General features: G+C 44.6%; 2 protein-coding genes across 2 annotated transcripts in view; both read left to right on the top strand.

Moving 5' to 3' along the window:
- The window catches only part of LOC134456187 (neurotensin receptor type 1-like), a 99,610-nt gene that overhangs the window by 5,352 nt on the left and 66,758 nt on the right, over window positions 1–27,500 (top strand). The window lies entirely within an intron of this gene.
- The window catches only part of LOC134456383 (uncharacterized), a 6,549-nt gene continuing 124 nt past the window's right edge, over window positions 21,076–27,500 (top strand). The window contains exons 1-2 of the mRNA XM_063207747.1: window positions 21,076–21,138; window positions 25,690–27,351. Coding sequence (XP_063063817.1) covers window positions 21,076–21,138; window positions 25,690–27,114 — 1,488 coding nt within the window. The 3' untranslated portion in view covers window positions 27,115–27,351. The remainder of the gene's footprint in view (window positions 21,139–25,689; window positions 27,352–27,500) is intronic.

Below are 27,500 nucleotides of genomic sequence, written 5' to 3'. Positions count from 1 at the left end.
GTGTGTGTGTGTGTGTGTGTGTGTGTGTGTGTGTGTGTGTGTGTGTGTGTGTGTGTGCTGTGTGTTTTTGTGTGCAATGTGTGTGTGAGAAAGAGGAGTGAGAGAGAGCGAAACATCATAAAATAACAACATGTCCATAATATTCTTTTAGTCTAGTGATTTCTGTATATATTTATAACAAAGTGGTACAGGCTGAGCAGGAGCTGTTCTGGCGGTGGGAACATTAAGACCTAAAAACTTGGATTAGTCAATGCAACTGCTCAGGGCCCCTGACAGCTTTGCCTGGGAACAGTGTTGCCAGATTGGGCGGTTTCCCGCCCAATTGGGCTGCTTAGGATGGCCGTCTGTGGGTAAAAATGGATTTTGGAGAAAAAAAGCACCCAATTTTTGGCCATACAAATCAATAGAATTGGGCGAGATATAGTGCTTCAAGGCGGGTTTTGAGGGCTTTTTTGGGCTGGAAATCATCAGCCTCATCTGGCAACCCTGTCTGGGAACGGGACAGAGCCATCTGAAAGACCCCTCACTCCCCTCCACTCAATACAAACAATATAATCAGGACCCAATTCTGGGCCCCCATATCCCTTGGCCCAGGGCAATTGACCCTTTTGTCACCCCCTGACGGCTTCCCTGCAACTGCTACCCAATCTGCTGGAGTTAGTCAAAGTTTCGGGAAGAGTAGTGTTTTTGGAATTCAGCCAAAAAGATACCGCCGAGATCTCTCTGCTCCTCTCCTCTCCTCTTCTCGTCTTTGGTTTTGTGCTCATAGAAATTGCTCTTGTCTGCCTTTCCATCAGTGAAACTTGCAGACAACCAGCTTAGGCAGCATTTTGTTCTTGAACGCCTCTGATCTATGGAGATTCCCAACCTTTACAATGTGTGTGTGTGTGTGTGTGTGTGTGTGTGTGTGTGTGTGTGTGTGTGTGTGTGTGTGTGTGTGTGTGTGTGTGTGTGTGTGTGTGTGTGTGTGTGTGTGAGAGAGAGAGAGAGAGAGAGAGAGAGAGAGAGAGAGAGAGAGAGAGAGAGAGAGAGAGAGAGAGAGAGAGAGAGAGAGAGAGAGAGAGAGTGCGCTCTAACATCTCCTATCTGTAGGGAATGCAAGTGAGTCTGACTCAGGCTCTTGTAAGTACAAATCATCCTTTTGGGCCTATACATACTTCATGTACCCGTTACCTCAGCACTTCCAAATGCTGAAGACTTGGGTCTTTAGAAAAATAATTATATTAGACCTCATTCAATGGAAAATACCCATGATTTTTCATGAATTACTTAGGCCTATATATTACTTGGTCTTCCCATACAAGGCATAAAGCAGTACTCCTGGTGTGCACAAATAACCAACTGATATCAGAATAAATGTTTTCTGTATGCGTTTAGCCTTTAGCCATGTAAATAGTCCATGCTGGAAGTTTATGACAAGAGCTTGCTCAGTATCCATATTAATAATTCAGTTAAAAGTCATAATGTTCTATGCTGTTTTCTGTATTTCTGAGAGGACTCCCTTATGACTTGTCCCTGAGTTTCAAAAGTTTTTAAAAAGGAGAGACAATATTGACTATGCAGTATGTACAACGCTATCTTGCCAAGTCTCGGAAGCTTACAAGGGTTTTGAACTTGGCCTTAAATTCATGACCCTTGATAAGAGTGATACAATTAGACAAACATGAACAATTAATTAGAATGAACCTGCTTGGTGTCAAGGTTGAACAACTCTGACATTAATACATTTGTAGAATTTTCATAGATATCTAGACTTTTTATCTTTCACACATATGTTAAAGGAACAGACCACCCTTTTTTGATTTTCACATATTTGCAGTATTTCCCAGCATTATTCATGAATGTGCATATCATTTTCTTCTCAGTGTTTTCAGTACTAAGATTTGTTGGATCAGAATTATTAGCGTAGCTTAGCATAACCACTGGAAGTAACTGGTATCTTTAGCATCAAGACACGAGTGATCACTGGACCGAATTAAATTGCTGTTTTACACTCTGGTGAATTTTACATTAATTTTAAAATTGTTTACAAGAACATTTGATGATGTTTTATTTTGTACCATAGACTTGCATTACTATGCCTAATTTGGCCATACTGTGAAACGGGGCAATGCAAACACATAGAAGAAAATGATATGCACATTCATGCATAATGCTTGGAAATACTGCAAATATGTGAAAATCAAAAAAGAGTGGTCTGTTCCTTTAAGCCCCAAATCTAGGATAGAAAAACAAAACCAGGCACCCATGACATAATCAATACAAAATACTTTTAACAGCAAAACCCAAACAGTGGGATTTATTGCAAAGTAAGACCTACGGGACATTAAATAAACTTAATCAGATGAGGTCCAAAGCACCAACATACGACGCCAAATACAAATTGGGCAGTCATGGGTAAGCGGTTAGGGCGTCAGACTTGTACCCCAAAGATTGCAGATTCGACTCCCAACCCGCCAGTTTGGTGGTGCGAGTGATTAACCAGTGCTCTACCCCATCCTCCTCCATAACTGAGGTACCCTGAGCACGGTACCGTCCCGCCACACTGCTCCCTTTCGGGCGCATTGGGGGCTGCCCTCTTGCATGGGTGAGGCATAAATGCAATTTTAATTGTGTGCAGTGTGCACTTGTGTGCTGTGGAGTGCTGTGTCACAATGACAATGAGAGTTTGAGTTTCACAGTTGGGCTTTCACTTCACTTCACAAGTCCTTGGCTGACAAGGCAACAGAAGGTCTTTCCCTGGTGGTAGGTACCTGAAGCTTCTTGGAGGTTCTTTCACACCCTTCAAGTGCACTGAAAGTGAAGCAACAGAAAAATTAATCAAGGAAGGAGTTTAGTCTTCTTACTTCAAAAGCACCTACAGTTTGGAGTCTACAGAGTTGGGGAACAAGAGCACTCAGAAATCCTTCTCATTCTAAGAAAAAATACTCAGTTTGGTTTGTTTTCACATTGTGAGTGCATTCAAGAAAAGGCCAGGGGCTCTTTATTGCCCAAGGCTGTCATGGGGCATCACTCCACTTTTTGATCCCACCTGGTCCTCAAAAGCACTCCTTAAGTCAGGGATGTCAAACTCAGGCCCGGGGGCCAAATTTGGCCCGCAGAGCCATTTTATTCGGCCCGCGAGATCATTTCAAATGTGAATTCCTGGCCCACATACACCATTAATGTATAGCGTAACACAACTTGAACATGAAACTTGTTGCATCACAGGATGTGCAGATACATTTGAACAGACAAATATGATGGGAAAGAGTGTATGTGAAATTTAACTAGGTGTATGAAGTGCATGCATACACAATTTTAGTCCATCTTTAATTTGTTGAGTTCGGCCCGCGACTTCGTTCCAGATTTTGATTTTGGCCCTCTGTCAATTTGAGTTTGACACCCCTGCCTTAAGTGATCACACCTACAGTAGTCACAGGTTAACTTTGCAGGGGTCCGTTTCTCCATTCTTGTCGTTGCTAACCGTCTTAAGACCGTCTTGAGACGTAACACCATTCCCTTGGATTTAGTGGTGAGTGTCGCTGTCGAGAGAGAGTTGAGTTGCTCTTACGAAGGACGTTGCTACCATCGTTAGCAAAGACCCTTTCGAGAATGCCACCCCAGGACTATTTAGAGACCACTTCAACAAAGGTCTCAGCATGGTTCACTTCCAAGGGGTCTGGGTCCGGACTGAATAGGGCACACAGCATAGTTCACAGACACACACATGCATGAGCATATGCAAGTTTTGGCAACTTCTTGGAAAAAATGAAAGTCTTTGGGTGCGCGATAAAATGTATCAACTTAAGGAAGATAAATCCGCTCTCACAAACTGCGTCTCATTATTACCTCCGCCAAGGAGGTTATGTGATCGCATGGGTTTGTGTGTTGTCTGTGTTTGTTCGTTCGTTCGTGCGCTGCTATTTCACTGCCTGCCACAAGGTGCGCACGGTGAGCACTGAGCACCTTGCCTGATTATCTATCATAGACTTGCCGCCGAAGGTGTTGCGTCACTAGGAGGGCGCAGCCTGGCTACTGAGCACCGGCGTGCCTGCGCCTTTCTGAGCAACAATAAGGAACAGGGAGAGAGTCTCCTTTGCCGCGCCAGCTCCAACACAAAGTGCATTTGATTTCACCTAAAAAGTTGTTCATCCGCATGCAGGAAACAATCCTGTCAAATTAATTACAACCGCTGCCAAAAATATGGAATTTGGTATTGTGTTGGCCCATATGTTATCATTGCTGTTGCGAGATGGACAGTGACCACCCCCGCAGATCGTTTAGGTTCACAATGCTGTCGAATTAAGTAGGCCTACATTGTCAAAAATATGGAATGTGATTGTGTAAATTCACAATGCTGTTGTGGACTGTGACTGAGGTTCGCAATGCTGTCGAATTAATTAGGCTACCGTTGCCAAAATAATTTATGACTGTACGTTCACAATGCTGGTAAAATTCATTACATCCCCTTCTCTACATTTAAAGTTAACCCCAAGTTGTTTGCGAGATGGACCAGGATCAGAAAGCCCGACAGTCTGCATAATGGCCGAGCACCGGCGAATATTCCAATCGGGTGTGCCGCCAAAGCAATAAGGAAAAGGACTGTCTCCTTTGACGCCAGCTCCAAAACCATTGCTATCAACCTAAAAATGTGCTCATCAGTAGGCACCCTTTTGGCTACACCCTCGTTGAAGTTAACAAACAGTCCTGTGAAATGAATTACCGCTGCCTGCCTAAAATATGTGTGAAGTGGAAGTGCACTGCTGTGAGATGGACAGTGACCAACGCAGATCATTTCGGTTGACAATAATGTCGAATTAATTAGGTAGGCTACCATCGCCAAAACAATATGGAATTTGTGGCTGTGCAAGTTCACAATGCTGGTCAAATGCATTACACTTCACTCAATTTAACCCCAGTTGCGAGATGGACCACAAAGCCCGACAGCAATGCCTAGACTGATTAACAACGATGATACTGATTTTCCTAGAAGGAAATGCCGCTTCACGCTTCAGCCGACAGCGCTAAGGCCAACCAGTGGACCATGAGAATAATGCATACCATCGTAGGCAAAAAACAGGCCTAACCATACGGTTGTCTGTGGTTGTTTCAGTTTTGTTGGTCAAAATCATTACATTCCCTTCACTAATCATAGGCCTACAGTTCTACTAGCGTGTGATCACAAGTTTTCAAAGCAGGTTGATTTTTATCTTGTAGTAAGCATAAGGCTGGATTAGGCTGATACAATTGGTATAATTCCACTTAGTCTTTAAAGTGTGATATGAAATAGCTGTGACATTTTAAATGGTAATAAGGGCATGCTGCCAATCATCAAAACTGTTTATAACAATGTGACCAGCAACTTTTGTCTTCAATAAGTGCATTTATAGGACAGTGCATAGTAAGTTCACAATATAGCATGTAGCACTTTACCAATACCACAATCACACAGGTGAACAAAACAGACCACAGTTAATCAAGGACATGGTAATTATAAAAAATACAGATATACCTAATCTAGTTACAACTTGACTGTTTAATTCTCTGAACACAATAATGGTGTGTATAAACCTGCATAAATGACACAAATATCCCACTGTATGTGTCTAAAAACAAACTTAACTTCCTTGGCGGAGGTCTGCACACTCTGGGTGCATTTCTAGTTTATTTATATTACCACCATGTCCAAAAGCAAACGCGTTTCGGCTATCGAGCCTTCATCAGTGCGTGGTACGCGCATATGCAAGCACACACACACACACACACACACACACACACACACACACACACACACACACACACACACACACTCTTCTTAGCTGTCCATCGTGTCCGATGATGACGCTTGTTCTAGGGAGGTGGGAAGGGTTGGGGGTGGGGGAGGTGTTGGTCAACGTTGCTGTTGTTGTTGCCGTTGATGCCACCTCATGTGGCTGTGGAGGCCAATTTTGGAGCCGCACACTCTTCCACAGATGGAGCAGGTATGTCCTGATTGGGAGGTGGGGTCTGCCTGCCGGTGTCGTTGGGCACGTCTTGCAGTCCTCTTTTGAATGAAGGTGTCGTTGACTTGCTCAGCTGCCTTGTTGCACATGGCTCTCCAGGTTGGTCTGTTGGATGCTATTGTCTCCAGGTGGTCAGGGTTAATGTTGCAGCCCTTCAACAGTTCTTTGGTAAAGTCCTTGTATCTTCTCTTCTGGCCACCTGCAGCCCGCTTGGAGTTGAGCAACTGTCCATAAAGGACTTGGTGTGGGATGCGATAGTCAGGCATGCGAATAGTGTGGCCAGCCCAGCGTAAATGCCTCTTGGCCAGAGCTGCTTCCATGCTGGTGGTGCCGGTGGCAGTCAAAATGTCAGTATGGGGGATGCGGTCCTCCCAGGACAGGTGGAGTATTTTTTGCAGGCATCTAATGTGAAACGTCTCCAGGCTCTTTATGTAGCGTCTGTACGGCGTCCATGTTTCAGCCCCATAGAGTAGGGTGGTGACACAGCCTCTATTGTAGACAGCTACTTTAGTGCTGATTTTCAGGTTGTTGTTGTCAAATACTCTCTTTCTAAGGCGCCCAAAGGCTGATGAGGCTTTGTTTATACGGTGGTTAATTTCACTGTCAAGGGTAGAATCTGCAGAGAGTGTGGAGCCCAGGTATGTAAAATGCTGAACAAGACTGATTGGATTGCCATTGATGTGGAAGCCAAGATGTGAAGGAGAGCTGGTACAGAGTTGCGCCATGACCTCTGTCTTCTTGGTGTTAACTTGAAGACCGAAGGACTGATACAACGCTGCGATGGTGTCCAGGGCATGCTGCATGGATTCTGGGCTATGTGCCAAGACGGCACAGTCATCTGCATATTGGAGCTCATGGATATGGCAGGTTGATGTTTTTGTCTGAGCTTGGAGCCACCTGATGTTGAAGAGGTTGCCATCAAGGCGATATTCCAGGTCTATACCATCTTTGTGCTGCAGAGCGCGGTGGAACAGTCGAGTGATTGCTGCGAGGAGGCAATTGAACAGCACTGGTGCCAGGACACAACCTTGCTTCACTCCAACATTGACCTCAAAGGGATCCGACTGATGTCCTCTCATAACAACTCTGGCTTGCATGCCTTCGTGTAGTTGTTGCAGGATAGAGAGGAACTTTGGTGGTACACCAAGTTTGCCAAGTTGTGTCCAGAGCAAGTCGCGGTTAATGGTGTCAAAAGCTTTGCTGAGGTCAATGAAAGCGATGTAGAGGTCTCTGCGCTGCTCTCTGCTTTTCTCGAGTAGTTGTCGTAGAGCAAAGATCATGTCGGTTGTGGATCTGCACTTACGGAAGCCACACTGTGTTTCAGGCAGAGTAAGTTCTGAGATGTATGCAACCAGTCGGGAAAGCATAATCTTTGCAAGGACTTTGCCTGCTGTGGAGAGGAGAGAAATTCCTCGACTGTTGCCACAGTCTGCTCTGTCCCCTTTCTGCTTATAGAGAACGACGATGTTGGCATCCTTCCAGTCCTGGGGTACGCTCTCAGACTGCCAGATCTTGGTGATCAAGAGGTGTAAGCGGCGTGTGAGGAGATAGCCCCCTTGTTTGAGCACCTCCGCAGGGATGCCATCGGGTCCTGGGCTTTTTTATTTTTCAAGCTCCTGATTGCCTGGGATGTTTCTTTGAAGTCAGGAGGGCTGTCCAAATGTCGCATCTGAGGCATAGCTGGCGCCTTTTCAAGGATGTTGGGGTCTGCAGGGTTGCTGTGATTGAGGAGACCTTTAAAATGTTCAGCCCAACGCTCGAGGATCTCTTGGCGGTCCTTCAGGAGGTTGTCTTCAGCAGCAGATCTAACAGGAGTAAGGGATTGCTTCCTTGGTCCATAGAGAGCTTTGATTGCATCATAGAAGCCATGCGTGTCACTGCAGTCAGCAAGGTGTTGGATTTCTTTTGCTTTCTCCAGCCACCAGGTGTCCTCCATGGTCCTTAGTGACAGCTGTGCCTGGGCTCTAGCCTTGGTGTAGTTGGCTTTTAGCATGGATGACTGTGGGTTGGAGAGCAGGGCTTTGTGGGCCTGTTGTTTTTCTTGCAGAGTCACATGGATGTGGGAAGAGTTGTTGTCAAACCAGTCCTGATGTTTCCTGACTTTGGTGCCAAGGGCTGTTGAGGCGGCAGAGTGGATGGCGGCAGATAGAACTGGCCAGTCTTTGGCATCAGCTTCCTCTGGGACAGAAGAGAGGTTGTATGCAAGGTGGCGACGGAGGTCATTAATGGTGTCTCGGTTGGAGAGAGCGGTGGTGTTTAGTCTTCTAGTCTTTGGGGCCGTCTTGGAACAGCAAGGTGGGATGACTAGGCGTAGTTTGGATCTAACCATGCGGTGGTCAGTCCAGCACTCTGCTCCCCGCATAGCTCTAGTGATCATCACATCCTGTCTGTCCTTTTGGCGAACTATGATGTAGTCCAAAAGGTGCCAGTGTTTGGATCTGGGATGTTGCCAGGTAGTTTTGAGATGCTTTTTCATCTGGAAGGTGGTATTAGTAATAAGCATCTCGTGCTCTGCACAGAGGGATAGTAGACGGTGCCCATTGTTGTTCATTTTCCCAACTCCATGTTGACCAATGCTCTTCTTCCAGATGAGATGCTCGTTGCCCACTCGTGCATTAAAGTCACCCATAAGAAGGAGTTTGTCTGCGGCTGGGACTTTCTGGATGACTTCGTCAAGACGATGGTAGAAATCTTCTTTTGTGTGGTCATCTGCATCCAGGGTTGGTGCATAAGCACTAATGAGTGTGGCAAAGCGCTTCTTGGCAAGAGGAATGCGCCATGTCATCAGGCGCTCACTGATGCCTACAGGGGATTCTGGGATTTGCTGTAGCAGTTTGGTTTTCACAGCAAAACCCACACCGTGGTTACGACGCATGCCTTCGGGGACCCCTTTCCAGAAGAAGGTGTAGCCTGCACCCACTTCCGTCAGGGAATCCTCGCCATGTAATCTTGTCTCACTGAGGGCTGCAATATCTATGTTGTATCTTGCAAGCTCAAGGGCCACAAGAGCTGTCCTTCGGCAAGGTCTGTTGGATGTTTCAGGCATGTCCAGTAGGGTATGAACATTCCAGGTGGCAATGTTCAGGTGAATATTCTTCTTTGTTTTTCGGCCGCAGTAGGGGATGCTCCGATGGCTGCGGCTAGCCATCCAGAGTATAGGGAGCAGACAATTTTTAGACCACCTTTCCCAGGTCCTTCCCCGTCAGGGGTGAGCAGTGTGGAGCTGCTCAGTCACAGTGGAAGCTGCCGAGGTGATGCGCTGCCCCATCCCACAACACAACGACCGTCACTCCACTGCCGCCTGTGTGCATGGTTTGACTAGTCACTTCCAGCCACATCCTTGGCCTGTGCCTGCCGCCATTCCACATCACCACAGGGCTTTGGTGGGGGCTTGGGGGCTGGGGTGGAAAGGAAAGGGTGATGGAACAAGGAGCTTGCGCTAGGGAAGAGATTAGGGTGAGGGTAGGGGTGCGCAGTCCTTACTCCCACCATTCTTCGCTTGAACAGAGTAGCTTCCAGTGGCATGAGGAACTCACGACGACCTTCACTCTGATTCGAGCTGCAAGGGACTGCCAGTAATACAGTAAAACTCACACACACTCGCGCACACACACACATACACTTTCACATGGGACACAGAAAACACACAGAGACAGGTTCTCTTACATGGGACAAAAGACAGGACACAGACACAGATACACACACACACACACACACACATTGATGACAGACGACTACTCAGCACCATTATATTAAGAGGGGTAGCTGGATGCTGGGTGGCATCAGGCATCGACAGCAGGCTCATCACAGCAGTGATTTTAGTGCCATTTACTGAGACAGCAGGTGTGTGTGTGTGTGTGTGTGTGTGTGTGTGTGTGTGTGTGTGTGTGTGTGTGTGTGTGTGTGTGTGTGTGTGTGTGTGTGTGCGCGCGTGTGTGTGTTGCCAGTTACATGTGTGTCAATGTATTTGCAGTTGTGTGTGTGTATTAGCAGGCATGTGTGTTGGCAGGTGTGTGTAAGAGATGCACGGCATTGTGTGTGTGTGTGTGTGTGTGTGTGTGTGTGTGTGTGTGTGTGTGTGTGTGTGTGTGTGTGTGTGTGTGTTGGCAGCTGTGTATTAAACCATTATGGTTGCAGGGGATCCCCTGGAGGGTGTCACACACACACGCTCACACGCACACACACGCACACCCGCGCGCACACACACACACACACACACACACACACACACACACACACACACACACACACACACACACACACACACACACACACACACACACACACACACACACAAAGCAGAGTGCCCAGAGGAAAACACTGTGTGATAAAATCAGCCCACTGGAGTGATGTGCTAGACTACACTTCAGCCGTCCTGGTGTGTTTGTTTTTGAAACAATTTTGGTAACCCAATAACGGCTCCACTTAGTCATCTGCTCTCAACAAGCAAACAAACAAAATACATAAACAAGCAGGATGCTGAGTTTTTCCTGTAAAGCTTCTGTTTTTTCCAGAGACATGCAGTGCAGTGATGAGCACTCTAGAGTAGAGGTGTAAATAATAATCGAAATGTAGGCATATCGATATATTGTGATATAATCAGACAATTGAATCGAATCACATCGTATCGTGGCGTGGGGCATTCTTAAGTATCAAATAATCGAATCGCTGGCCCCTGTCCAATGCCCTAGCTCCATAACATAATAGGAGTGGGAAAGTAATTGGAAAAAAGTCGAATCGAATTGTATTGTATTGTATCGTGGGGCATGCTTAAGTATCGAAAATAATCGAATCGAATCGCATGGCATCGAATAATAAGATATCGATATTGAGTCGTATTGTCATGGAGCCTGTGATTTACACCCCTAGAGTCATAGTTACTACAATCCAGTGCCATACACAGAATATTCCAACCTGGTTCCGGTTTTACCTGTCCAACTCAACCAGCTGATTGGGGCCTATACTACAAAGCTGGTTCAGGAGTGACACAGGTTAAGTTAAGTGGTAAATCATCTAATAGAAGAGCCTGGACTCCTCGTTTTCTTAGATGATTTACCTCTTAACTTAACCTCCTGAAGCAGGTTTGTAGTATACAGTAGGCCCCTGGCCTCCCCTTGGCTGCATGCCTGTAAGAGTGGTGGGGGTTTTAGCACCGTTAAGCGGTCTTCAGTGCTGAAGTAACACTACAAAATGTACTGTGTATCATGACTGGCAAGGTAATGTTTTGTAGTGTAATATGAAATACAGTATGATATGAACACCAAAGCCCAAGTAAATAGATTTTACAGTTTTTGTGAAGTAACTTTTGAACTTACGTCCACAACATCTACTTTAAGCTGTCCAGGGGCAGTGGCGTTTTTAGCCCAAAATTACCACAGGGGCCTGACAGGGGCCCACATGTTTTGAGGGGGGCCCATGTACCTTATATTCTTCGACCTTACTTTTGCCAAAATATCTGTCTTTTTCTAAACCCAGTGTTGCCTAAAACACCTGCAAAAACACATGCTTCAGCATCTGAAGCACATACTAAGCATGTAATTAATTCAATTAAAAGCTGCTTCATTTTGCAGTATCACCCATTCATTCAGCTTTAACATACAAACGTTCTTCATTTACAAAAATGTTGAATTTCATGAGCCTAAAGCTACATCATGCAGCTCCTGGCACTACGGTCAATGATAGCATTTGGCACAGTATTTGGCATCAATGGGTTAACCAACTTACCAATTTCATATTTATTCTAACTGTTAAATCACAATGAGCTGCATGCCTTGTTTGAAATGTGCTATACCAATTATTATTATTATGGAAAAAATATAATGGCAAGAACATACAAACTAGGGGTGGGCGGTTTTGAAAAAAAAAAGTGTATCACAGTTTTCTTGATTACAATTGGATCTGCACATTTTTAAAAATATATATAAGTGGCGACTTTCCCCCAAACCTTTCTAACGAAAAGACTGAAATTAAATTTAAAAATGACATAAAATCATGAATTTAAATTAATCTCCATTTCTATTTTATCACTTTTTCATTTCAATAATATTTTTATAATTAACAGTTTATATTTCCCTATCCAACAAAGTCTCAAATAAGAGAAAATGCAGCATTGCATAAAATAGCCTAAAATCTCCACCACGGGGCATTCAGTCCCAGTAGTAGAATGATTATAAGCAGCTGCTAATTTCTCTGGCAGCTGTTTTGGGCTTTTTTCTAAGCCAGCCCAAAACAGCTTATTTCTCTTACACCTGGCAACACTAGTTGCTTATTTCACGTTCTACACCTGGCAACACTGGTTCCTAGGTCCGGCGTCCTGTAGCTTGCGCTTGACTAGTAGCGACAGAACAGTGGGAACAGAAACGAGACAGACTGAAGACACGGAAAACAAACGGATTTACTGACATTGTGTGAATATGTCCTTTGAATTAAAGGCCAAATCCAACGTAGAAGGTATTTTGTCCGGTGGTTTGTGTCATATGGCGATGCATTTCGCTCCTATTTTGCTCCCAAATCATTTCAAACAGCAATGTAGCAATGTTGTCTGTCCATTGCATTTGTAAGCTAGGCTACGTTAGCCTATGACAAAACTCATAAGCAGCCTTAATAGCAGTGCTGCAGCACACACAGTTGGGATGGCAATTAAAATACCGTTATGAATCTGAGCACTGTTAATAATTAATAAAATAGCACCACATAGAATTGCCTTTTAACTCAGCCACATACAATAAAGTGCCCAAACCGAATGCATGCCACCATTCCGTTTAAAACCGGCTTATTCCTCACCTACAGACACTTAAGGAAATGAATTGTTTCCTCACTTCAGCATGTTATCCAACTCCATTTAAGTCCAGCGATAATAGCTCCAAAAATGAAGAAGTTCTAGCTCACAAGTCTGCAGGTGGAACATCTCGCGAATCGGGTGGAGTGCGTGCAGGGGCAGTGGCAGTACCTCATCCGAGCCTGGGGGCAAAGTATTGACGAAGGCCCCCCTACTCAACATGTGTAATGTCACTAGGACCCAATTCTGTACCCCCTCTGTGCCTGTGCCTGGGACAACTGACCCTCCTAGTCCCTTCCTGTGTGTGTTGCACTTGGAATCTGTCAATGCACGTTGCAAACCTGTTAGACATTATTTTTTTATACCATTGGCTGGCACAGGGGCCCTAGGGGGGGCCAGGACCAATCCTACAGGGGCCCAGGCCCACCCTGGCCCCTGTCTAAAAACGCCCATGTCCAGGGGACCTAGTCGAGATGTTTTATTCCATGAAGTGGTCGGCTTAACGACACTGTACAAACGCATAAATAGCTGGGGCAAACCCTGATGCTTTCCCCACTCTTGTGTGTGGCATTTCCAGTTGTTTATTTATGTCTTGTGGAATGCTACAATTCATTGTACAATGTTATTCCGTTCCTTACCTGGACAATCTCATAAATACACAAATACATACTGTAGGATGAACACACATTCTTCTGGGATCACTCTTTTAGGTAAGTCATTTTAAATTTTTAATGCACAATAAAAACAATGACATCTGACCAAAGTGGCGTACAGTTTATGGTAGATAAGGGCACATGAATACAACAGCATAAAAGCATGATACAAACAGCACACACACACACACACACACACACACACACACACACACACACACACACACACACACACACACACACACACACACACACACACACACACACACACACACACACACACACACACACCGGAAAGCCCATTCTGCAGGCTGGTTTGGCAGTACACAGATTTCTCTTTGGGCTGGGTGCCCCCAATTTGCTGCCAGCCAGTTCTGCTTTGAATGCCTGCTTGCTTGGCCAAACAATATCAGAATCGAATAATTGTTGGTTGTATGTGTGTCGGTGTGTGTGTGTGTGTGTGTGTGTATATGTGTGTGTGTGTGTGAGAGAGAGAGAGAGAGAGAGAGAGAGAGAGAGAGAGAGAGAGAGAGAGAGAGAGAGAGAGAGAGAGAGAGAGAGAGAGAGAGAGAGAGAGAGAGAGAGAGAGAGAGGAAAAAAAAAAGAATGGCCGGGCCTTGTACCCTACGCAGTAAAACAAAGTCACAGCTGTGATGGGCGTTCCCGTTTTGCAGAAAGTGCATTTTGAAAGGTGAAGGAGGCCACAATAAGAAACACTCTTTGTTGTTTGTTGTTGTTTGTTGTTGTTGTTCCATATTAGTCTGACTGGGTGTTGTTGCTTTTGGATTGGATTGGTCTCGGATGTTTTGGCTGCAATACACTGGACTGTCTATCTTGTAGCCTAGTACCTAACAATTAGCCTGATTGGTACATGATAATGAGGATGATTAGGGGGTAGCGCTGCATTTGTTTGTGCCTGAAAGCAATTGCATAACACAAAATAACCATCACTGGCAAACTCTGGTTGCTGGCTCAAATCCCATCATCACCTTTTCCTGCCTGCATACATCAAAGGCACCTCAACCCACATTGTCCCAGAGACTGTTTGGGTAAAAGCTAACTCATATAATATAAACATGAGTAGTGTAGTGTATGTCATTTTGTGTGTGGCTAGACATGGGCAGAAATGATAACATAACATTTTCTAATGAAAGTCAACAAAGGAATAAAGTTAAGTAAAAAAAGGTCTGGGCCTGTTGCAGAAGTGTCAAAAGTAAAAGTAGAATTTAAAAAATAATGTGCAATAGTTTGTTTGCAACAAGTTCACTGAATAACTGGTCTACAGTTGCTGCAGGCTAACTAACCTGCAGTGCCTGTCTTACGATCAGCTGATTCTGAGCTGGTGGGATCAAATTTGTGGCAGTTTTCTTGGTAGGTTTTTTTTTTTCAGGATCAACACAGTTTATCTTCCTCAGTACGTTCCTTGGAATAACTGTTGCAACAACATGTACTGTTATTGTACACAAATATAGGGCCTACCTCTACTCTTACCTTTAACGCCTCTTGTGTGTTGTGGAGTTCAGATGTTGTGTGACCAGAACAACTCAAATGTTGGAGTTTTTTCACAATAGTAAAATGATAGAAGTTGAGATTTACTGTACAACAGTGCACCTATCACTCTCATGCCAGCCATTGTTTCTTTTACTGACATGCATTTTATTACCGGCTTAAAGACAGACCGGTGGTGGTTGATGAGGTGTTCTGTAGCATCTTTTGTTTACATGTGTCTATGATCTCCAGACAGACGGTAATGATCATCTGTGTGGGTGTGCATTATCGCCACAGGTGTCTGCTCCATCAGAGTTGTTTTCTCCATGCACAAGGACATTTATTGTGGCTATTTATTTTGATGAAGAATCCCCTGCAGTGGTCTGGGCACTGCAGACTCTGCAGCCTTAACAAGCTTATTTGTCTATTCTCAAGTAAAAGAAAACAGCACTCTGTCTTAATAAAAGACAAAATCACCCAACAACCAGACATCTCTCCACTACTGTAGAAAGACAGGTTTAGACTAGTTTAGGAATCTGATTAAGTCTCGTTTTGCTGGTTCAATTGGAAAATGTTTCACTCGTTACAAGCAAGTGTCCCTTATGATATACAACATGTTGGACGATTTGGACTTGTAAGATTGACTACTAGATATTGTTCACTTTCATTAAATCTGTTATAGTTCATGTTGCCAGGGGTGCCATTTTCTGAATTGACCTGAAAACACCCCATAAATGACTGTCACAATTATTCTCACATTCATTTCTCTCTCTCTCTCTCTCTCTCTCAGACACACACACACACACACACACACACACACACACACACACACACACACACACACACACACACACACACACACACACACACACACACACACACACACACACACACACACACACACACACACACCTGGCACCGTCTCTCCCACACCTTTGTGTATCGCCCCTCATATCCGAAAACAGGAAGTGCTGTAATCCCCACGCCTGTAGAACAGGATTTTACACCTGTCAAGAGCAGAGCACTCCAACAGGCTAACCTGTTGACTTCAGCTGCAGCAGCTAGTGATTTGGCAGATGTGATCTCACACACACACACACACACACACACACACACACACACACACACACACACACACACACACACACACACACACACACACACACACACACACACACACACACACACACACACACACACACACACACACACACGCAGGCAGGCAGGCAGGCAGGCAGGCAGGCAGGCAGGCACGCACAAGAGCACAGCATGGCATCCAAAAGAGCATCCCTGTCCCGAGGGAACACAGTCACTGCCATCCATTTACATCACTCAGAATGTCCCTCTCTCTCTCTCTCTCTCTCTCTCACTCACTATCTCTCTCTCTCTCTCACACACACACTCCATCTCTCTCTCCCTCGCACACAGGCATTTATGCATGCACGCACACGCACGCACACGCACGCACACGCACACACACACACACACACACACACACACACACACACACACACACACACACACACACACACACACACACACACACACACATAAAACTGTCTTGACTCATCTGCAATACAGCCAGTGCTCAGTCTCTGTTGCCTTGAATACAGTATATCCACCAACTTAACTAAGACAGAGTGCGGTTAGCAATGACATTGCATCAGTCAGGCGTTTGGTCATTCGCTTGGCCCCGTCGGCCATTTGTCTTCATTTGAAGATGAGAAGGAGCGCTGCTCTTTACAGTTGAAGATGTGTAAGCAGCAGCTCGAATGAAAGGATCCTCTTGCTCCACAGTGGAATAATGGATAATCTGTGTGTGTGTGTGTGTGTGTGTGTGTGTGTGTGTGTGTGTGTGTGTGTGTGTGTGTGTGTGTGTGTGTGTGTGTGTGTGTGTGTGTGTGAGTGTGTGTGCTTGTATGTGCGTGTGCGTGTGCGTGTGCGTGTGCGTGTGTGTGTGTGTGTGTGTGTGTGTGTGTGTGTGTGTGTGTGTGTGTGTGTGTGTGTGCGCGTATGGGTGTGAGCACACTAGGATGAGAGAGAGGACGATAAGTCGTTCCCTAATGTTCCTTTAAATCTCCCCTCCCGAATCAGACTGTGACATTCTCAATCTCAGGCTATGCACTGCAATTCAATTTCATCGACCGACGCAAGGCCCCTCTTTTTTCTTCTTCTTTGATGTTGGGAATGAATTGATCACTGACTTTGGTCTTCCTCTGGCTCTGCATCAGTTTTTATTCATTTATTTATTTGTTTATTTATTTTTGTATTTTTTTCAGTTCTTGAGGTCTTGAAGGGTTGGCAGCAGGAGTATGCAGCTGTATCATTACATCATATTTTTTGGCACCTAACGTAAAAGAGAGTCTCATTGCATAATTATTATGTTACACTTACAGTACACATAAAGGACACCTGAATCCAAGGAGAATTACATTTATTTAGGCACAGGCAGGGCTCGAGTGGAAGGGAGATGGGGGGGGGGGAGAGATGCCATCCCCCCTACAATGAAAATGGTTTAAAATTATCCCCCTCAGTGAAAATGGTCAAAAATCATCCCCCTCTAAAATAGGCTTCCCTTCTTCACGTTGCACTTTTAACAACTGCATTTTCAAAATGTTCTCAGGGGAGAGAACCCTGAATGCCCAATAATCAGAATCCATCTCTGACGGTGCCATCCCCCCTGCTTTGATTTTACAACTCCACCACTGGGCACAGGGTACAGTCCATAGAGCAATTTGTGCTTAGCCACAAGAACACAGGCCACAAATAGGCTGAAACTGCGAAAATCGGAGAATCTGAGATTTTTTTTGTGATTTCCAAGGAAGCTACTCAATGCTTCAGAAAACAGTATTATTTTTGTTTAAAAGCATAGTGTGGTCTCAAGCACATCATATGTCTTTTTTCTGGGTGCAGGGTCAAAATGTAAAGTTCATATAAGGCAAGGAAGACGCGCACACAGATTTTAACCAGATTCCCATGTAAATTATCCCCATCAGAATCTGTAATCTACTCAGAATTAGCCTGCGCCTACTTGTGACCAATTTTCTTGTGTCTAGTCACATATAGTTCGTGGTTAGATGCCTTGCTCAATGGCACTTAAGATTTTCCTCTGCAAGATTCAAACCTACAGCCTTCCGATCCCAAGGCAAAGCCCCCTAACCATTTGCCCCCAGTTGTCTCTATGAATAAGAATATTGCTACATGAATAAGAATAATGCTACACGAATAAGAATAATGCTACATGAATAAGAATATTGCTACATGAATAAGAATAATGCTACATGAATAAGAATATTGCTACATGAATAAGAATAATGCTGCATGAATAAGAATATTGCTACATGAATAAGAATAATGCTGCATGAATAAGAATATTGCTACATGAATAAGAATATTGCTACATGAATAATGTCATCGACTTCCATCAAGGCATCCAGTGTAGCCCCAGGGTATAGAGAGATGACAGTGAGAGGTAGAAGGAGTGATTGTGACAATGGCAGAAGAAAAAAGTCCAACAGGCGGACAAAGATGCGTCTGTCTATGCACTGCCGCCTTGTGGACACAGGACGGAATGCCAATTTCAAGAATGCATTTCAGACGGACCGAAAGACAAGACAGACCAACGGGCGGACGGACATACCCTCTTATAGAGATGCTAGGACACATCTAAAAAAGATGGACAAATACATAATAATAATAATGCAGAAAGTGCACTCCCTCTTTCTTGTTGGGATGGGTGATGTGAATAAAAAAGGGTTAAACTTAATTGTTGAAGGGCAGAATGGAAACGAACTGGTATAATAACAATAGTGTATAAACATTTGAAGGAGAGAGGATGAGATTGACAATGCTAGGGTAGACGGCTATAGCCTGAAGAGTACATGGAAATAGGGAGAACAAATTGGTTTCTGACAGACATATTGTATTTGACTTTAAGTTTCTGGAAGAACCAAAGCATGAAATATTTTTTTTAAGAAGGAAACAAAAGACCAGACAAAATATCCTAATCCTTTATGAAGTCTAGTGGCCAGCGTTCACCTTACCATCTGCCAATGCTGACTTGAAAAGTTTTCAACTCATACCACAGTTACTGTAGCCTTGTGCTAGTGCAATTATCTTGGCCTGATGGCCACATTGGCTGTAGAATATGGACAGTGGGGCCAGATGTCGCAGGCAACATGTGTCAATAAGAAAAACTGTAATGTACAATGCATAACTTGTTGGCTATTTGCACATTGCAATATTTAGGTGTGACCTTTCTTCATCTGAGTCTGAGTTTGCCCACCTCTGTGCTAGTGTGTGCTCATTTGCCTTGTGCTAGCGTGTGTTATGTGTTGAAACACACCTCAGTTGCTGTATAGTCTTATGCTAGTGTGTGTTTTGTGTTGAAACACACCTCAGTTGATGTAGCAGCGGTTGTGTAGTAGGATGTGAATCTCATGGGTCCCAGCATTGCAGTGTCCTTCTGGAGATACAGATGTCTGTTTATTTCAACCATGCTGAGTTGAGAGAAAGAGAGAGAGAAAAGAGTAAATGGGAGGGCCCCACAAATATATATTGGAAAAGATGTACAGTATGTGAGTGGGTGTGTTTGTTTCTACATGTCTTTGTTTGTGTTATTACGAGGGAGAGAGAGAGAGAGAGAGAGAGAGAGAGAGAGAGAGAGAGAGAGAGAGAGAGAGAGAGAGAATTTGAATTTTCAAAACACCTTTATTACAAATTCTTGGAATACAGAAGCACAAAAAGACAAAAAGTGCCATGGAGTAACAATCACAAAAAAACCAAAAGTTACATAGGTAAATACATCTTACATCTCAGTCAGGTGCCAATACATGTGTAAAAAGCAATTCATCGTTCCTAACAGAGCACACAGCACCATTATGGCACCAGATTTGTTCAAAAACCTCCACATCGCTCATTAGCTTGTAGAAGCGGAAATCAATTAAAATGCGAGATCTCACAAGGGCAGCAAAAAGCAGCAAAATATCAACACTAGTGTCTTCTTCAATTTTGTTGCTTCTGCTAACATATATAGCCATTTTGGCTTGGCCCACAAGAAAATTCAACAATTGACACTTGTTTTGTCGTCTCCTTACATATTTCGAGCCACAAATAAAAGATACAATGGAAAACTGCTAGAGAGAGAGAGAGAGAGAGAGAGAGAGAGAGAGAGAGAGAGAGAGAGAGAGAGAGAGAGAAGAGGAAGAAGAAGAAAGGGATGACAGTGAGTGGAGCGTTCATTTGACCAAAGTTGAGACAGAAAGGGTGAAGCAGAAGGCGAGAGAGAGAGAGAGAGAGGGGGAGAGAGGGGGAGGAAGAGAGATGTCCACGTATTTCAACCTCCTCCAGAGTTCAGCAAGGAGAGTGGAAACAAAAAAAGAGAGAGAGAGCGAGAGTGAGGAAGGGATATATGAAGGGTGGATAGGGATAGGGAAAGAACAAAAGAAGAGAAGAGATGAATTATGCCCTGGAGATTAAAGCCAACTCGCCACAGAATTCGTCTATCACCCCCAACACCACCATGTCGGCTCCTTCTCAATTCCACACTTGGCTGGGCAGACACATGCATTTTACACAGTGGTGGACAGAGAGAATGGAACTGTGAATTGACAGACGCCTGTGATGACAATGAAGGTAGTCAATGTGCTGGGGGGTTGACTGCCATTAGAGTCACATGACTATCATGATTGGAAATGCTATGTTGTGCAGTTTTGTATGAAATATGAAATAAAGCCCTTAAAGGTAGGTCATATACATTTTTTGGTTGCATCTTTAGAAATTCCATTCACAACACAAAATCGCAATCTTTTCAGGGTGGTAGGTGTCTGTTTTCCTAACCCTAACCCTGAGCACAGACAGAAACATTTGTACTGTACAGTACATCTTCATTTGTATACAAGTATACAAGGCATCATTTTTTAGCATAGGCTACAGTAATTTGATTGACCTTCCGCTATTAAAGAATTACATCGGGCAGTTACCCTTTTGAACAAGGCAGATATAGAAATGGCTGCACTGACTGAGGACTGACCTTGTGCTTGTGTTCGTGGTTGGCACCATCTCCATGGATAATTGCACTAGACTGAACACTAAAAAGCTGCCGTGTGTACTGTAGAAAGTATGGGCCAACAAAGGAGAGAGAGCAAAGAAGTTAGTGTCTCAACAAGTTACCATGGTAACCCTCTCAGACTCTGGCTTTGAGAGCGATCAGAACGAGGGTTTCGCTCCTTTCCTAGTGATTTGTAAAGGCCTGAGTGTTGCTTTAATATTGATTATTCATTTCTTGAAAATAATTACAGGCAAGGTACTTTTCTCTCTCTCTCTCTCTCTCTCTCTCTCTCTCTCTCTCTCTCTCTCTCTCTCTCTCTCTCTCTCTCTCTCTCTCTCTCTCTTTTAATAGTTTATAGGCCTACACCTTTTCATCAATATGTATTCTGCACTTAAGTTTTAATTCAGTTGCCATCAAAATCACAATTTGAAAATAGTGCTGCTTTGTCATTGACGTTTTAGAAGTGACATATGTAGGATTTTACAGCATCAAAACAGTCCTCATCATCACTCTAAAATCATTGCCTTATCTGCCAGTCTTAATCCTCTATCTGAACCTATGGTAGCCATACATTATTGATTAGATATACTGTCACGATCAAGTTTGAGAAGTTTGAGCCTGTCGAACCGACATGGCATAAGTATCAAGAAGTATGTTGCAGTTGGCCTTCAAAGTGCCACGACAAAGAGAGAGGCAGGGGAGGGGAGGGCAGGAGAAGGCAATTATTATACCCTATTGAAGACGTCTCACACTGTAGAGGAAGATAAGGCAAAAGTGGGAGAACGAATGGAGAAGGAGGGGAATAAAGGATTTGGAAACACACGGCTGAGTGGTTTCATGATGAGTACAAATTACAGAGGACTGGGTACTCCTGTAATAAGATGGCCCGGCGTTCAACACATAAACATATGGAGTGATGGTTCCAAATTGAAGCCCTTAGTTTAGAACAAAACCGGCATTGATTGATTTTGCCCATTGCATTGGAGATATTAAATAGACAGCCTTGTTGTAAGATGTGCATCAATCATAATATTTATAAGCAGGTTTATGGCGAATGAATGAGACAAATTCAGAGACAAAACATGATGCTGCTTAGTGGAGATTCAACGAACTACATGCAGTTATAATACAAGTCTAAAGGGAGCTCTGACAAAAGGTATGTTTGTGATTGCGCTTGGATTCTGACCTTGGGGAGGAATGGGCTTACATTCTCGTTTTTATCAAGTGAGCTGCATTTGTCGTGCACACAGTTCCTGAACAGAAGGTAGTGCAACGATAAAACATAGCAGAGAACACAGACACAGACAGTCTTGGTCTCTGTCGATGTCTGTTTCTTTCTCTCTCTCTCTCTCTCTCTCTCTCTCTCTCTCTCTCTCTCTCTCTCTCTCTCTCTCTCTCTCTCTCTCTCTCTCTCTCTCTCTCGTAATCACACAAACAAAGACATGTACAAACAAACACACCCACGCACATATTGTACATCTTTTCCAATATATATTTGTAGGGCCCTCCCATTTCCTCCCATTCATATTAACAATAGCTAAAGAATGCCAAACTATTCCCCCACCAAAACATTCCCTAACCTTAACCAGTGAGAAAGGAATAATTTTAAACTTTTACTTTGACCAGTAGCAACGAAACTACCACTGTTAGATTTATGTGACTACATTAGTAGGGACATCTGGCACCCCACAATGGTTGTTAGGCACACACGTACTGTACACGCACGCACGCACACAAATAAATCAGGGCTTGACACTAACTTTTTCGCTTGCCGGCCACTAGTGGTTTCCCCGAGTCACAAGCCATCCAGCTATTCTACTAGCCAAAAATTAGATTTTTTTTATCATCACGCTGTACATCTAACCTCAGAAGATGAGTGCTTAAAGCAAGAGGATGAGTGCATGGGTTTCTACATTGAATAAAACAAACATATAGAAACTGAGTAACTAAGCTTTTTCTTGAACTTAAATACGGACAATTGATACACAAAGGGCAACGTGCAGAATATACAGTATTCTGATATGTCATACCATAGAATAAGCTACCTGTCAAATTGGCTAGTGACACTGAAATTGTTACCAGCCACAGCCAAGTTTTACCAGCATTTGGCCGGTTTGCAGGTGCCAGTGTCAAGCCCTGAAATAAATACATGCATCCTTGTAAGTGCGCACACATGCATGCTGTAAATGCACACAGGAAGCCTTTGTACTTTTGTCCGCCTACAGGTATTTGTACAAACTGTGAGCATGTTTGTCCTGGCCCAGTCTGACATTACATAAAAATGTTCAAGTGTTTAAATGGTTACAAGCTGTACAAATAGATAATAAGCTGTCGTGTGCAGGCTTCTCCAGTTTCCACCACCACCACCACCGTATTTTTTGTGTGTATTCCTCTCATTTCACTAATCCTACAAAATTATGGTCGGAAAAAAACAAGAACAGAATTAGGCGAGGAACAGAACATACAAATATATTGAACATGTCAGTATTACTCATTAGCATTTTCTTAATTTTCTGGACCCGAAAGTTAATTTGGCTTTCATAAATGACCACAGGAATGGGCACATAAGCCTTACACCAGCATCTCGTTAACGTGTCGTTTTTGGCCATTGTATGTGTGTGTGTGTGTGTGTGTGTGTGTGTGTGTGTGTGTGTGTGTGTGTGTGTGTGTGTGTGTGTGTGTGTGTGTGTGTGTGTGTGTGTGTGTGTCTGTGTGTGTGTGTGTGTGTGTGTGTGTGTGTGTGTGTGTGTGAGTGAGAGAGAGAGAGAGTATGCGGCCAGAGGGTATGGGTGTGTGTGTGCGGTGTGCGAGTATGCAGGCATTTGTGTGTGTGTGTGTGTGTGTGTGTGTGTGTGTGTGTGTGTGTGTGTGTGTGTGTGTGTGTGTGTGTGTGTGTGTGTGTGTGTGTGTGTGTGTGTGTGTGTGTGTGTGTGTGTGTGTGTGTGTGTGTGTGTGTGAGAGAGAGAGTATGCGGCCATGTGTGTGTGTGTGTTTGTGAGACAAAAAGAGCCTGACCCCGGTGGTAGGGTCTTTCTCATTATGGTATCTCCCCTCTGCTGCGCTAGCCCATTTGTGACCAATCGGCTTTCATCAAGAACACAAGCTAGGGTTCCCCGGCATTTTCCGTGCTCTGTTTCCTACTTCTGTTTATCTGACTCCAAGAGGCCAAATACTGTAAGGTGGCAAGCGAGGTCTCCTACAACTCTGATTCCAGCTTTCATGTTGTTCTGGCTACGCCAGCCTTTAACAGGAGAACCCTTATTTTGACAATTGTTTACTTTTGTACCCCAGCTGCGAGACTTAGAACGCGCATAATTCTTTGACAGTTTGTTATCTCAAGCACTAGGCTACATGAAACCCACCGGTTTAATCTATCGTTCCTTGTACGCAGCTAAAGGCAATCCCTGTAAGTTGTAAATAATATTTTGATTTGATGTTATATCTGTTCCAAAGTAACTAGTACACCAGCTTCTTAAATTTGTCATTTACTCTCAATGAATTTATGTTCGCTTAGCTCCAATATTAATGCAGTGGAATTCATATTGACAATGCCGTGTATAGCCTATGTAACTGTTATTTGGTTCTATATTCATGTCAACACAAGAGATGGCAGTAGATTTATACGAATGAATTTGTATGTTTTTCAGTTTCACAATCTTCCATAAACGACCAAACTTCACCCTCGGTGTCGCAAGTGTTTTTTCTGGAATTGTTTAGCTGTCTGGATAGCAGTTACTAGGACAACTGTGAGGCCAGATCAGTGAAAAGGGAGACCTACGAAGAGCTGCTGATGACCAGACCGCATTGTTGTGCCAGCGGAAGACAGACCCAGCACGCAAGTGTAACGTCACGTCAACGAGGAAGGTAGACCACGCATCCATAGCCATGGACAGGACAAACGCATCCGTGAGATCAGCGAACCCGCATACGAGTACAGCTTCATTAGCGCTGGCAGCAGCTACTGCTCGTGCTAAAGCCCAAGCCGCGCAGGCAAGAGCTGCATATTCACGTCAAGAGATAGATTTAAAAATGGAAAAAGCCCGACTAGACGCAACACTCATCGCCTTAGAGAGGGAGAGAGAGGCAGAGGCTGCCATGGCTGAAGCAGCTGTAATGGAGGCTGCAGCTGTAGACTTTGATAAGGAGTACCACAGTAGACCAGATATACTACTACTTACACAAAGTTCAGAACAACGCACCAAGGACTATGTAGAAAGACACAGCCATCACAGTGACAGCTCACGTTCAGTTCAACAAGACTTGCATCAAAGTGCTGAGCTTAATGACCACCTTGCAGCAGGTGATGTGTTTGTGGATATATCTCACATTCACATTGAATCTCTGAGTAACCAGTCACATACAGGCTTGTTTACCCACACATCTAGACATGATGACCGCACCCCCCCACTCAGATCACCAGGCTTACCTGCTCACACATCCAGAGACAGCAACTACAGTCCTCCTCCAAGCTTACCTGCCTATGCCCCCCAGCACACCGGCTACAGACATTCCAGACCTGAATCACCTGACCAGGCATCCCATCATACCGCCTACAGTCATCTCAGACCTGAAACATCTGACCACGCACCCCAGCATGCTAGCTACAGACCCGGATCACCTGACCACGCACCCCAGCACACCGGCTACAGACATCCCAGACCGGGATCACCTGACCACGCACCCCAGCAGACCAGCTACAGACATCCCAGACCGGGATCACCTGACCACGCACCCCAGCACACCGGCTACAGACATCCCAGACCGGGGTCACCTCACCACGCACCCCAGCACACCGCCTACAGACATCCCAGAGCTGGAACACCTAACCACACACCCCAGCACGCCGGCTACAGACATCCCGGACCGCCCATCTACGCACCCAAGCAGACAGATGACAGCCGCCCCAGACCAGGCTCAACCACCCACGCACCCAAGCACACCAACTGCAGCCCTCAGAGAGTAAGCTTGCCTGCCAACGCATCCAGACACTCTGAGCACAGCCCTGTCAGACCAGCCTCACCTGCCCACGCACCCAAGCACGAACAACGCAGCTCTTCCAGACCAAGCTTACCTACCCACATGCCCACACACCACAACTACAGTCCTCCCATGCCCAGAGCAGCACATCACCCCAGTGACACACCCACATCTGACTTAGCAAGGTACCTGGTAAGAAGTCAACTTGTGTCATCAGGACTGACCAGGTTCGATGACAGGCCTGAAAATTACTTATCCTGGAAAAGCTCATTCATGAATACGATCGAGAGCCTAGATCTTAGAGCAGGGGAAGAGCTAGATTTGTTAATACGGTGGTTAGGCCCAGAATCTGCCACACACGCACGCCGCATTAGATCAGTAAATGTGAGGGACCAGGCAGCAGGATTGGGGCTCGTATGGGAGAGGTTAGAGGAGATGTATGGTGCGCCTGAGGCTGTAGAGGGAGCTCTCTTTACTAAACTTGAGCAGTTCCCTAAAATATCACACAAAGAGTACCATAGGCTTAGAGAGCTGTATGATTTGCTGTTAGAGATCGACTCTGCAAAGCACGAAGGTTACCTACCCGGCCTATCCTACCTCGACACAGCAAGGGGGATAAATCCAATAGTGGAGAAACTGCCATACTCACTTCAAGAGAAGTGGGTCATGGAGGGCTCGCAATACAAGGAAAAATTCAGGGTTTATTATCCTCCTTTTGATTTCTTTTTAGAGTTTATACGCAGGCAAGCAAAGGCACGCAACGACCCAAGCTTTAGCCTTCTCACCCCGACCACAGCAAGCAGGAAAGAAAAGGTCAGTGAAAGTCACAGTAGTAACACAAGATCAGTCTCTGTGTATAAAACTGACACTACCCACTCACACTCCACCACTGCAAATGAAGACCCAGAGAGACAATGCCCTCTACATCTAAAGCCACATCCCCTACAAGTATGTCGGGGTTTCAGGGAAATGGCAATTGATGAACGAAAGAGGATTCTACAGGAGAAGAACATTTGTTTTAAGTGTTGCGCATCAAACAAGCATGTAGCCCGCAATTGTGAGGCGGTAATCAAATGTACTGAGTGTGACAGCAATAGGCACCCAACAGCGCTGCACCCAGGCCCAGCTCCATGGAGCTCCACGATCTCGCCACTCCCATCAGAGAATGGCGGGGAGAGCGATTAAGTCAGACATTGTGGTAGTGTAAATATGGCATCTCTAAAGATACCAGACGGGGAGTGTTCTGGCTACGCCAGCCTTTAACAGGAGAACCCTTATTTTGACAATTGTTTACTTTTGTACCCCAGCTGCGAGACTTAGAACGCGCATAATTCTTTGACAGTTTGTTATCTCAAGCACTAGGCTACATGAAACCCACCGGTTTAATCTATCGTTCCTTGTACGCAGCTAAAGGCAATCCCTGTAAGTTGTAAATAATATTTTGATTTGATGTTATATCTGTTCCAAAGTAACTAGTACACCAGCTTCTTAAATTTGTCATTTACTCTCAATGAATTTATGTTCGCTTAGCTCCAATATTAATGCAGTGGAATTCATATTGACAATGCCGT

This window comes from Engraulis encrasicolus, chromosome 10 (genome assembly GCF_034702125.1).
Source record: "Engraulis encrasicolus isolate BLACKSEA-1 chromosome 10, IST_EnEncr_1.0, whole genome shotgun sequence".
In the NCBI taxonomy this organism is placed as follows: Eukaryota; Metazoa; Chordata; class Actinopteri; order Clupeiformes; family Engraulidae; genus Engraulis; species Engraulis encrasicolus.
The sequence above is the reverse complement of the archived record's forward strand: the minus strand, read 5'-3'. Positions and strand labels throughout refer to the sequence as shown.